The following is a 13,338-nucleotide window of genomic DNA, read 5'->3' on the forward strand; positions in this document are numbered from 1 at the left end:
CTTACATGCTTATTAGCAAATGAATGAAACAGACATACTTTCTGCCTTAGGGCTTTCTGGAAGCTTAGTAACCTTAACATAATTTCTAAAGAATACCTGGCATTTTTAGCCACTGGTCCACACACTGTCTTGCTGCTTCTGTATCAGAATGTCCTTGAATAAATTCCAATTCTTGTAACCCATGCGCATGTTGAAAATCGATTTTTTCCTAAAGATATTAAGAAAAAATTCAATTGACTTTGATTGCTACCTGGTTTCCTTAGGATAAAGATTTTGATACATCAATGATCAGAAAATACAGAGCACTCCTTATCCCAAGAATTACACATCTAGAAATCTATGCTAAAGTTATATATATATCATAATAAAGGTTCATATTCTAAGATGCTGATGATCTTACTGTTATTTGCTCATAGTTTGCTACAAACTATATCTTCAACAACAGGGTATTGTTTAAGTGATTAGGGTCCTTGTATTTGTCAGAAGTCATTAGAAACACTAAAAATTTCCAGTGCTGTTCAAGAATATACTTTTGATATCAAGTAGATCATCAAATTGTATTAAGAAGATAAGGCAAAATGTAAATAAAAACTAATCTCAATTTATGCACAATTACATCCAAAGAGGGGAATAAAGCTAAAACTATATACACTAAATGTTATTAAAGCTATATGGCTATGTGCAGGAATGGAAATATTAAGGATTATTTTTATTTTTAAACTTTTATGCACTTTTTTCCAAATATTCCATATTTAGCCTGAAATACACAAACGGATAATAAATACTTGTTCATTGAATACTATTAGTATCAGGTACTCATTAGCACTTAATATGTGCTAGTATAAAGCATTCGTTACTTCTAGATCTATTTCAAAAAGGGTCAGAGAATATTTCATGGGCTTGGCAAGCTACACAGTCTCCAATACAACTTCTCAACTCTGATGCTATATAGCACAACCACAGACCATATGCAAACTAATAAGTATGACGGTTCCAGTGAGCCTTACGTATAAACAGGCAGCCAGTGCCAATTACTGAAAAAGATGCTTTAAAATGTTAAAAGTCTCAATTTTTCTTACTTATGTAACCCATAAATCTATTTTTATATTCATTAATCATGTTGTATGTAACAATTAGTAATTGCTGACCATCTAACACATACCAGGCATTGTTATAAAAAGACTTTATATTTAATTCTCACAGTAACCCTATGAAATAGGTACTATTATCATGCCCATGTTATGATGAAAAGACTGAGGTACAGACATGTCAGATATATTGCCCAAGGATATATAACAATGTCAGGATTCGAATTCTGGCAATCTGATTTTAGAATCCATGCACTAAATGAGCATATCACACTGCCTCTCAAAAAACATTTATATGTATAGTAAGCCCCTCATATCCATGTGTTCCATGTGCATAAATTCAACCAATCTCTAACCAAACACGTCAGAAAACAAACTGCATCTGTACTGAACACATACTTTTTTCTTGTCATTATTCCCTAAACAATACAGCGCAACAAAGATTTGCATAGATAACACTTGTATTGCATTAGGTATTACAAATAACCTAGAGAGATTTAAAATATACAGGAGGATGTGTGTAGGTTATATGCAGATAACAAGCCATTTTTTATTAGGGACTTGAATATCCGCAAATTTTTTCTAGGAACCAATCCCCCACAATGGTGCTTAAAAAGAAATCTCAGAGTCAGAAACACTGAATTTGAAAGATGCAGGCCAGAATAGTACATGGTCTAGTTAGCAATATAACAAAATTTTCTATAAGGAAGGGTAAGTGAAGGGAAAAGGTGGATCAAGATATTAATGCAAAGCTGAGGATATAGATATAGCTCAGTTGGTAGAGTGCTTGCCTCACATGCACAAGGCCCTGGGTTCAATCCCCAGAACGGCAAAAAAAGAAAAAGATATTAATGTGAAAAAAATTCACAAAAAAGTATTAAAAGGACAGCCACAGAATACTAATTCTTAAGGATATTAGTATGCATTATAAACATTATTTAAAATTCTCTGTAATCAAATTATGTAAGTATATAAAAACTGGTTTTAATTAAAAAAATATTCATTTCATACAAGCTTCTGAAGTTCAAAGTGCTAATGTACACTGTGATTTTTCCATACATAAAGCAAATAGTTTCCCAACTTCACAAATCAGTTGCTCAGAAAAATTTATTCCAATAAAACCCTTCAAATAAAATAGTAAAATGGAGGGGCTGGGGTTGTAGCTCAGTGGTTAAGTGCTTGCCTCACATGTATGTATAAACACTGGGTTCGATCCTCAGCACCATATAAAAAAATAAATAAATAAAACAAAGATATTGTGTCCATCTACAACAACAACAACAACAAAAAAAAACCTTTAAAATTTTTTTTGAAAAAATAGTAAAATGGAGATTAAATACTAGTACATGTCAGTTAACAGTCTACTTAGGCAATTTCTAATATTAAAATTAACCTTTTCTAAAAAGTTATCTGGCATTTCTTATAATAGGATTTGAATTCTGTGAACATGCATAATTAATGCCCCAAAATATTTAGTGACTGAAATTATTCCAAAAATTAGCCACCCTTTTCTCCTTTGTCACAAACTACTTCCACAGACTTTAGGGTTATAGTTCTTCTTACAAGTCAATAAACAAAGCTGACAGCTGGTTACCTGATCAGCATAACACATGATCTCAGAAACTGAAGTATCCAGTGAAGATTCTAATGAATCTTTTCTCTTTAAAACCTCTTCATTTGTCAGGTATGGTAGTGCATGCCTGTAATTCTAGCAACTCGGAGGCTGAGGCAGGAGGATCATAACTTCAAAGCCAGCCTAAGCAACTTACAAGGCCCTGAGCAAGACTGTCTCAAAGAAATTTTTAGAAGGGCTAGGGATGTGGCTCAGTGAGCTCACACACGCGCGCTCTCTCTCTCTCTCACAAACACACACACAAACACACAAATCTCTTCATTAAAAAAAGGAAAATCTTGGGCTGGGATTGTGGCTCAGCAGTAGAGCTCTCGCCTAGCATGGGCGGGGCCCAGGTTCGATCCTCAGCACCACATAAAAATAAAGGCATTGTGTTGTGTCCATCTACACCTAAAAAAATAAATATTTTTTAAAAATTAAAAATAAAAAAATTAAAATAAAATAAAAATTAAAAAGAACAATCTACTTTATTAATAAAGACACAATTCAAAAAGCCTAAATTAGAAGACAATTTCTATATCTATTTTTACCTAGAATTATCACTCACTACAATTCTGCAAAAATTATTTCTGTAGTCACACATGGAGGTGCACGGCTGTAATTCCAGCAACTCAAGACTCAAAGATCACCCTCAGCAATTTGTGAGACCCTGTCTCAAAATTGAAAAAGTATTTTAAAAGGGATGTGAATGTAGTACAAGGGTAGAGTACCCTTGAGTTCAATCCCCAGTGATGCCAAAAGAAAAAAGAAATTTAATTGAATAGTGTTTCTACCAGGATAGAAAAATAACTTTGTATTTTTACAAATAAACATTTTAAATACACAAGTAGAATACATAGTCTAATTTAATTACTATTATACCAAAAAGTTAAAGACCCTGAACTGACCCACATCTAAATTTAAAGATTTGTGTACTTTATTCATTCATTCATTCATTCATTCATTCATTCATTTTTGCAGTGCTGGGGATCAAATTCAGGGCCTCATGCATTCTAGGCAAGTATTCTACTGCTGAGCTACAACCCCCCCCAAGATCAGTTTGCATTATCAGCTGGAAGATATTAAAACAGATGCTACAGAAATATAAATTCCTTTTTAATAATCAATGAAACAAGGAATCAAAAACATGACATTAAAATTATAAAATCCGGGGCTGGGGTTGTGGCTCAGTGGTAGAGCACTTGCCTCAAATATCACGAGGCACTGGATTTGATTCTCAGCATCGCTTGCAAATAAAAAAAATCCAGGGCTGGAGTTGTGGCTTAGTTGGTAAAGCACTTGCCTAGTATGTGTGAGGCACTGGATTTAAAAAATAAAAATAAAGTCCACTGTCAACTAAAAAAAAAATTAAAAAAAATATAAAAAATAAATAAAAGTTCATTAACAACTAAAATAAATAAATAAATATTTTAACAAAATTATAAAATCCTAGTGCTTATTTTGACCTGGGAGAACATCTTCAACTTGTTTCTTTATAGAATAAAAACCGAAGTCTACAAAAATTAAGGATCTGATGAAATCCAAACAGCTGCTGGCAGCTATGATAATAAACCTTTTTATAACTCTACTATAGAGACTTGTTTTACCCAATGCATTAACTTTTTACGTTTAATAGATTTTTGCTAGTCACTGAAGGAATTCTTTAATTCATTTGGTGCCTTCTAAAGCAAGTCAAGTAAAAAATTTGTAACAAAAGATTCTACATTAGGCTTTGTTTTACATAGCTCTTCTACAACCCCACTTCAAATTACTTCTTTTTACTAGTTATGTAAGTTGGAGACAAGAGTGTGAGTTTTGAGAAAGTGATTTGGCTCTATTTGGTAGAAAATGACCTTTCAGGGACTGGGGCTATAGCTCAGTGCAAAGCACTTGCCTAGCATGTACAAGGCACTGAGTTCAATCCTTATAAAAGTGAATAACCTTTCAATAACTTATTCTATAAAATGCCTGATAAAATCTTTCACTCATGTAATAAAGTAACCCAAAACATTTAACTACTTATCTGCCTTAAGAAATGTCATGATTTTTCATTCTCCAAATCAAAGTCCATTCGGTTATTTGTATGTTTTCTTCTTTCCTATGCACACAGGGGATACACATCCAACAAACTAAAAATAAAAATGTAAAAAGCTATATGAGCTAGGCAGAGTGGTGCATGCCTATAATCCCAGCAGCCTGGGAGGCTGAGGCAGGAGGATCAGCCTCAGTAACTTAGACTCTTTGTCTCAAAAATAAAAATAACTAGGGATGTAACTCAGTAGTAAAGCAATCCTGGGTCTAACCCCCAATATTAAAAACAAAAGCCTGTAAGAATTACTACTGAATTGATGAGCTATCTAGAGTACATGCTGAAATTTGAGTCAATCATAAATTTTCTTATCAAAGTTTTCTCATTACATCTGTATTCAAAACAATTCTATAAAGTAGTAAAATATCAATTAAAATAGCCACCTACCCTGAATGCTCTATTCTTCTCTTCTTTTTGCTGTTTCTCTACTTCAACATGACGAGCTAGACGAGCCAGAGTTAATGCAACTTTATCCTTCTGATGGTCAATATAGTCTTTATGTTTAAAATTATCCTATGATGGAAAAAAAATTTTTTCATTCCTTTTAATACAAAATTAGCATTTGGTAACATCTCCATTTGTCAAACAGCTATTATGCTAAAGAATCACTTACTTCTTTTATTATTTCTAAGAACCTATCTTGGTATATTTTACGTGATATGTTGTAAGTCAGCCAAGTATAATTGATACACTAAAAAAGGAGAAAAAATAAAATATGAAATGCTCAATTAAAATCATAGGGAACATGAGAAGACAAAATAAGGGGGGAAAGCACAATAAAAAATAGTAAGAAATATATCAACAATCATTTTAAATGTCAATGGTCTAAATATACCAATTAATAGATTGTCAGAAAAGATTTTTAAAAATCCAAATGTATGTGGTCCTTAACAAACCCTCTTTAAATTACAAAAAAATACAAAGTAAAAGCAAAGAAATGAAAAAGATATTTGCTAACACAAATTAAAAGAAATTGGGATAATAGCTCAGCTATGGAACCAACCTGGATACTTGGATAAAGAAAATGTGGTATATACACACAATGGAATATTACTCAGCCATAAAGAAGAATGCAGTTATGGCATCTGCCCATAAATGGATGGAACTGGAGACTATCATGCTAAGTGAAATAAGCCAACCCCCAAAAGCCAAAGGCCTAATGTTCTGATAGGCAGATGCTTTTGGATACACAATAAGGCATAGAGGCAGAACAGGGGACACCACGAGGACACACAGAAGTTCAATGGATTAGACAAAGGGAAATAAAGGGAAGTGGATGTAGGGGGATGGGAATAAGAAAAAGAGTAGAATGAATCAGACATAAGTTTCCTATGTTCATATATAAATACAGGACCAGTGTAACTGCACATCATGTACAACCACAAGAATGGGAAGTTATACTCCATGTATGTATAATATGTCAAAATATACTCTGTCATGATTATCTAAAAAGAAAAAAAAGTTCAAATAAAGTTTTGTTCCCAACCCCCCAATACTGGTGATGGAACATATACACCCCATCCTCCATAGTTTTTCTTTTAACATTACAAATGAGAGCCATTAATTACTGTGTGAATTTGAATCTTGTTACAATTCTGAAGTGATTTTAGTTGACTGTCACTCTTCCAGGTATACAGTCATAAAATCTGTGAATAACCTTAATTTTACATTCTTTACAGATTTTTTTATCCACATTATCTGCAGTTTCTTTCTTCTTCCAAATGCCCATAGTAGTATAATAAATTGTTGTGATATTAGTTGGGGGGTGGAGGAAGAAAAGAAAGTGGGAGTAGCTACATCAATTCTAGACAGCACATTTTAAAGCAAGCAAAGTTATCAGGGATGTCAAAGAATAATACAGAAATACTATAAACACTTCTATACCCACAAATTCAATAATCTAGAGAAAATGGATCAATTTCTTGAAAGACATAATCTGTAAAAATTCACAAAGAAATAAAACAATATCAAAAAGCCTATAACTATTAAATTAAAAAAATAAATAACTTCTCAAAATAGAAAGCACTAAGGCTGGGGTTGTAGCTCAGTGATAGGGCACTTGCCTGGCATACTGGGTTTGATCCTCAGCACCACATAAAAAATAAATAAATAAAATAAAATTATTATATCCAACTACAATGAAAAATATAATTTTAAAAAATAACCCTAGGATCAGATTAATTCACTGCTAAATTCTACCAAGCATTTAAGAAAAAAATATTATACCAAATCTCTACAATTTCTACCAGTAGACAGAAGAAGGATTACTTCCTAATTCAAAAAGCCAGTATTGCCCTAATACAAAACCAGACACAGGCACTATAACAAAACTATAAAAGGGGCTGGGATTCTGGCTCAGTGGTAGAGCACTTGCCTAGCATGTGTGAGGTGCTGGATTCAATCCTCAGCACCACATAAAAATAAATAAATAAAATAAAGGTAGTGAAAAAAAAACTACAAAGAAATATTGCTCATGAATACAGTAGATCTAAAAATTCTCAACATAAATTTAGCAAACAAAACTCAATAATGTGTACAAAGAATAACATATCATAATTAAGTAGGATTTATCCCAGGTATGCAAAAGCTGGTGAACCATTTTTTAAAAATTAGTAGAATCCATCATATCCATAGGCTAAACAAGGAAAATCACATGATTGTATAAGCAGAAAAAGCATTTGACAAAATTCAATGCCCTTACGTGATTAAAATAATAAAAATAAAAACTTCTAAGCAAATTAGGAATACACAGGAATTTCTTCAACTTGATAAGCAGAAAAAAATTACAACTAATTTCACACTTTGTAGTGAGAAACTCAAGTTCTCATACAAAGATAGGGAATAAGGCAAGGATGTTCCCTCTCACTACTACTTTTCAACAATATACTGGAAATCCAAGCCACTGAAATGAGAAGGAAATGAAAGGCATTTTGATTGGAGCTGAAGAAATAAAACTCCTTGTTTTAGATAACATAATTGAAAAAATTGAAAATGACAGAAAAAAGACTCCTGGAATTAATAAGTGATTAGCATGGTTGCAGGATACTAATTTACAAAAGTGGATCACTTTCTATAAAGCAGCAATGAGCAGGTAGAATTTAAAATTAAAAATTATTGCCATTTACATTAATAATCCCCTAAACAAGCTGGGCATGCTAGCACACGCCTATAATCCCAGTGACCCAGGAGGCTGAGACAGGAGGATTTCAAGTTTCAGGCCAGCCTCACAATTTAGTAAGACCTGTCTCAAAAAATAAAAAGGAGTAGGGATAAAGCTGAGTGATAAAGCGTCCTTGGGTTTAATCCTCAATACAAAACAAACAAACAAACAAACAAAAATGGGGAGAGGATAAGAAATCCATGTTTATAGACAGGAAGACTAGATAGTGTCGAGATGTCAGTTCTTCCCAACTTGATCTCTCTACATAGACACATATACAGAGACATTTATATTTATACTTATGTGTAAAGGGTGTGTGTGTGTGTGGGTGTGGGTGTGTACGCAATCCCAGTCAAAATCACAGCAGGTCATTTTCTGTTTTTTTGACAAACTCACTCAGAGACAGGTAAAAGGCCCACAACAACCAATGCAATACTGAAAAACAAAGTTGGAGTTCTAAAAGTACTTGACTTTAAAGTTACTGAAAGCTACAGAAATAAAACTATGTGATACTAGAAAAAGAATAAACAAATAGATCAATGACACAGAAAAAGACCCATGTAAATATAATAAACTGATCTATGACTAAAGAGCAAACGCAAGATAATGGAGAACAGATAATCTTTTCAAATGATATTGAAAAACCAGACATTTGCATGCAAAAAAAAAAAATTAGACCCTGATCTTATACTCTTCACAAAAAAATGAACACAAAATAAACTACAGAACTAACATAAAACACAGAATTATAAAACTCCCAGAAGATAACACAGGAGAAAATCCAGATGACCTTGGCTGTAACAATGACTTTTTAGATATAACACCAAAGGCATGATAAAATACTTTAAAATTAAAAAGTTGTCTGCATAAAACATTATCAAGAGAATGAAAACACACAACAGAGAAAAAAACAGATACAAGATAAAAAACTGTAATTCACTATATACACAGAACTCTTTATAAAAATCAACAATAGGAAAACGAATAGCCCAATTAAAACATGGGCAAAAGACCTAAAGAAACATTTAGTAAAGATGATACATAGATAGCAAATTAAGCATGTAAAAAGATGTTCAACATCATGTCATTGGTAAAGTACAAACTAAAACAATGATATACCATATACTCTTATTAGACTGACCCAAATCCAAAACACTGACAATACCAAACGTTGACAAGGATGCAGAGTAACAGAGACTCTTTAGACATTTCTAGTGGAAATTCAAAATTATACAGGTGCTTCAAAGAACAGCTGGACAGTTTCTTACTGTATTAAATATGCCCTTACCAGTCATTAGGCTCCTTGATATTTACCTAATGAAATTAAAATTTAAGTCCATAGAAAAACCGGCACACGGTTGTTTAAAACACCTTTCTTTTTAACAGCCCAAACTTATAAAACAACCAGGATATTCATCAGTAGGTGAATGGATAAATAAACTTTGGAACATCCAGATAATAAGAAGTAAGCTATCACCTTGAAAAGATATGGAGGAACCTTAAGAGCATATTATTTAAGCAAAAAAAAAAAAAAAAGCTAATCTGAAGCTACATATCATATGATCAGAATACTATATAATATTCTGGAAAATATAAAACTATGTTAACAGTTAAAATATCCGTGGTTACCATGAGTTAGAGGGGAGGGAGGGATAAATGGGCAGAGCACAGGTTTTTAGGGCAGTGAAATTATTCTCTATAATACTATTATGGTAGTTACATGTCATTACATGTATGTCAAAACCCAGAAAACGTATAACACTAAGAATGAACCCTAATATAACCTTTAGACTCTGGATGATAATAATGCATTAATATAGATTCATTTGCTGTAACAAATGTTATTAGGATATGGATTGTAGGGGTGGTTGTGAATGGGCAAAGGGGCAGGACCTATATGGGAACCATATCTACATTCCATTCAACTGTGCTATAAATCTAAAACTGTTCTTAAAGGGGGAAAAAAAAGCTATTTTAGGGCTGGGAGTACAGTTGTATAGCATTTACTTCACAAGTAACAAGGTCGTGGGTTAGATCCCTAGAATCATGCAGAAAGCGGGGTTGAGGACAAAGAATAAAAGGAAAAAGTTCATTTTAAAAAAGAAATGATCTTATCTTACTTTCTACAAGATTGGGTGACTCATATTCTTTAGGCAAACCAGTCACATACAAATAACCCAACTTTAATTTAAAGTCAAACACTGTTATTTCTGCAAACAGAGGGAAATTATATTGAAGTGTGCATATTTAAAAACAGCCAAATTGCTAGGTGTGGTGGCACATGCCAATAATCCCAGCTATTTAGGAGGCTGATTAAGGAGGATCCCAAGTTCAAGATCAGCCCAGGCAACTTAGACCCTATTCCAAAATAAAAATTAAAAGGGCTGGGGATGTAGCTCAGTGGTAGTAAGGCAGGACTCACCACCCAATATTAAATCCTAGGCTAAACCTTGTTTTTTTTCTGTTGTGGCTGTCTAACAAGAAGGTCCAACTCAGGCTTGGATGCCCATACATTCTGTTGTTCCTCCAGGTTTCCATGACTACCCTAACATTATTCAACCCCGATGAGTTGTTATGAACTCAGCAATTCTTTTGTTTTAAGGAAAAACTACAGAACAAACTCAGGTTAACATATACATTAAATCATTTCATTATGGGAATATGAAATTAAAATTATATACTTTCAGTTGAATCAGAGAGAACTCTCCAAAGAAAGGTTAGTTTTTCATCAAAACACTACAAAAATATCTAGAGCCAACAACAGTACCCCTCTTTGGGAGCTTTCCTTGCTTGCTTCTATTAAATCTGCTACTGAATTCTCACCCTTGTAGTCTGCATACTTCATTCTTCAAGAACCCTAAGGTACCCACACGACCCTGTGTTATAGTAGAAGGCACCTGGGCTCAATTCCAAAAAAAAGGCCTAATTGGTCTTTTCAGCATGATGCTACACTTTGGAGTAAGGAATGTTTACAAGACCACTTTAGGTAATGTGAATATTCTGTGGACAGGAAGGCAATCATGTTTTAGATAAATTAAGGTAATCCTAATCCAGGAAAACCTATCCTCGAATTGATGGCCCCACTGTCATTTAACTTTTTCCTAGGCCACAACAAAAACATTCTGAATTACTTTTTGAATTGTAATTATTCAGAAAAACTTCACATAATGTTTACTCTTCTTAAATTTTACATTAAAGCATTTAGTAGTTCTAATTCAGAAATATAGCAAATACGTATTAATGAGCAAATTTTAATAATCTTATAATCACAAAATATAAGTATATTCTGAAAGCTTTATTACCTTCAAATTACACCAATATGCCATCAAAAGAAATTTATAATGCTAGGAATGTTAAGTAGTTTAGCCTTTAAGCAACATTTAAACCTTCATTTAGATCTCTTCAACTTTACTCTAAAATTAATCTATACTCCTAAACCATTACCTTTATTTGAAAAAATTAAAATAAAGGGGGTTACTCAATTCTTAGGATTGGGAATTCCCACCATTCCATTAGTGCCAATATGCTAAATTGTAATTTTAACATGAAATCATAAAATAAAATTCCAGGACTGGTCTTCTTAAGCTTGATTTGTCATCTGCCCCAAAGTCTATTGATGGAATTACCACTTAGGTTCTTGGAGCTTTTCTAAGAAAAGTCTGGCAATCACATAGGTACTTCCTAAGCTAGACCTAAACTGACTCTGAATCCATAGTGACTATAACAGGATTTATGTTTCATTTAGATTACTGGCAGCTATAGAAGCTCCAGGATCATCCCTTTTGAATTACCTCATTATGTTACTCAGGACTAATTTCTCTGTAGGATAGACAGTAATACTAAAGAATCCACATTACAGTAAATGATAAGCCATCAATTCATTCAGTTATTTCTTGAGAGAAGCATAGGAAAGTCTTAGGAAAAATATTGGGAATAATGTCTCTAAAATTTGTCTATATTTTAGATCACTCTGTACCAGTTTTCCTCCATACTCAGATCTGCACAGAATTAAAGAAGATGTAAAAGTCAGGAGTTTAAAAGGCAGATTCTGGTTTAGTCAGTATGAAATTCTAATATTGTCAAGTATATTTCTTTACATTTTTATTTAAAACTTGAGGTAAAACATGTACAAAGCAATTTGGGGTGTGTCCTAGAAATGACATTCAAATTTAGGATACTGGTTAAAACTGTGTATACATGTTCATGAAATCTAAGCAATTACAAGTCAAAGTAAAGAAGAAAGAATATTTTTTTGTTCTAAAGAACAATGTTTATGTTTTATTATAGCTTGAAGAATTACAGCAAAAAAATTGGAGTCTGGAAATAGAGTGTAACTTGGGCAAGAAAGAGGGCTTTCTTATGACATCTACTGATAAATTTCATTTAACAAATAAAAAAAAATTGTCCCTGGAGGTATAATGACTAGGTTACATTTTTTCCAACCCTAACAGAAACACATTAAAAATAAAAGGCAGGCACAGTGCTGCATGCCTATCATCCCAGCTACTCAAAAGGATGAGGTGGAAAAATCTTCAGCCTACAAGTTGGGAAACCAGCCTCTCTCAAAAAAAAGAAGACAAACACCATTATCACTTTAAAGCAAAAAATGTTTAGTAAAAATGTCTGTTTTGGTTTTTGGTACAGGGGATTATACTCCAGGAGTACTTAAATACTGAGCCACATCACTAATAATTTTTTATTTTGAGATAGGGTCTCCCTAAACTGCTGAGGCTAGCCTCGAACTTGCAATCCTCCTACCTCAGGCTCCCAAGTTTACTAGGATTGTAGGCACGTGCCACCACACCTGGCTCATAAGTTGTTTTTGTTTTTTTTTTGTTTTTTTTTTAACCTCGGGGTCAAACCCAGGGATTTGTGAATGTAAGGCAGATGCTTTGCCACTGAGCTACATCCCAGGCTCTCAGTATGTTGCCCACACTGGTTTCATACTTCTGGTCTCAAGAAACCCTCTTTTCAGCTTCCCAAGCAACTCAGACCTACAAACACTTGCCACTGCACCCAGCTCACATGATTTTTTCAAAAAACCCAAAGCACATGAACTAACATTGTACATAGTAAAACACTAAAAATATACATAATTAGCCAGGTGAGGTGGCACATGCCTGTAATCCCAGTAGCTAGGGAGGCTGAGGCAGGATGATCAAGAGTTCAAAAGAGTTCAAAGCTACCTCATCAACCCAGGGAGGTCCCAACCAACTCAGTGAGACCCTGCCTCTAAATAAAATATAAAAAGAGCTGGGGTTGTGGCTCAGTGGTTAAGCGCCCCTGGGTTCAATCCCCAGTAGCAAAAAAAAAAAAAAAAAAAGCATAATTAAATTGAAAGTTGAAATCTGAAAATGTTAACTTACTTAACTTAGACCTGACCTTTCTC

General features: G+C 33.4%; 1 protein-coding gene across 4 annotated transcripts in view; it reads right to left on the minus strand.

Moving 5' to 3' along the window:
* The window catches only part of Znf451 (zinc finger protein 451), a 79,817-nt gene that overhangs the window by 45,355 nt on the left and 21,124 nt on the right, over positions 1-13,338 (minus strand). For all 4 annotated transcript variants that reach the window (XR_013344228.1, XR_013344227.1, XM_026398958.2 and 1 more), the window contains exons 4-5: positions 5,177-5,302; positions 97-208 (exon numbers count right to left, since the gene is read on the minus strand). Coding sequence is in view for 2 of the 4 variants with exons in the window: in XM_026398958.2 (XP_026254743.2) it covers positions 97-208; positions 5,177-5,302 (238 nt within the window). In the remaining 2 variants the exon portion in view is untranslated. The remainder of the gene's footprint in view (positions 1-96; positions 209-5,176; positions 5,303-13,338) is intronic.

The sequence above is a fragment of the Urocitellus parryii genome, chromosome 8, assembly GCF_045843805.1.
Source record: "Urocitellus parryii isolate mUroPar1 chromosome 8, mUroPar1.hap1, whole genome shotgun sequence".
In the NCBI taxonomy this organism is placed as follows: Eukaryota; Metazoa; Chordata; class Mammalia; order Rodentia; family Sciuridae; genus Urocitellus; species Urocitellus parryii.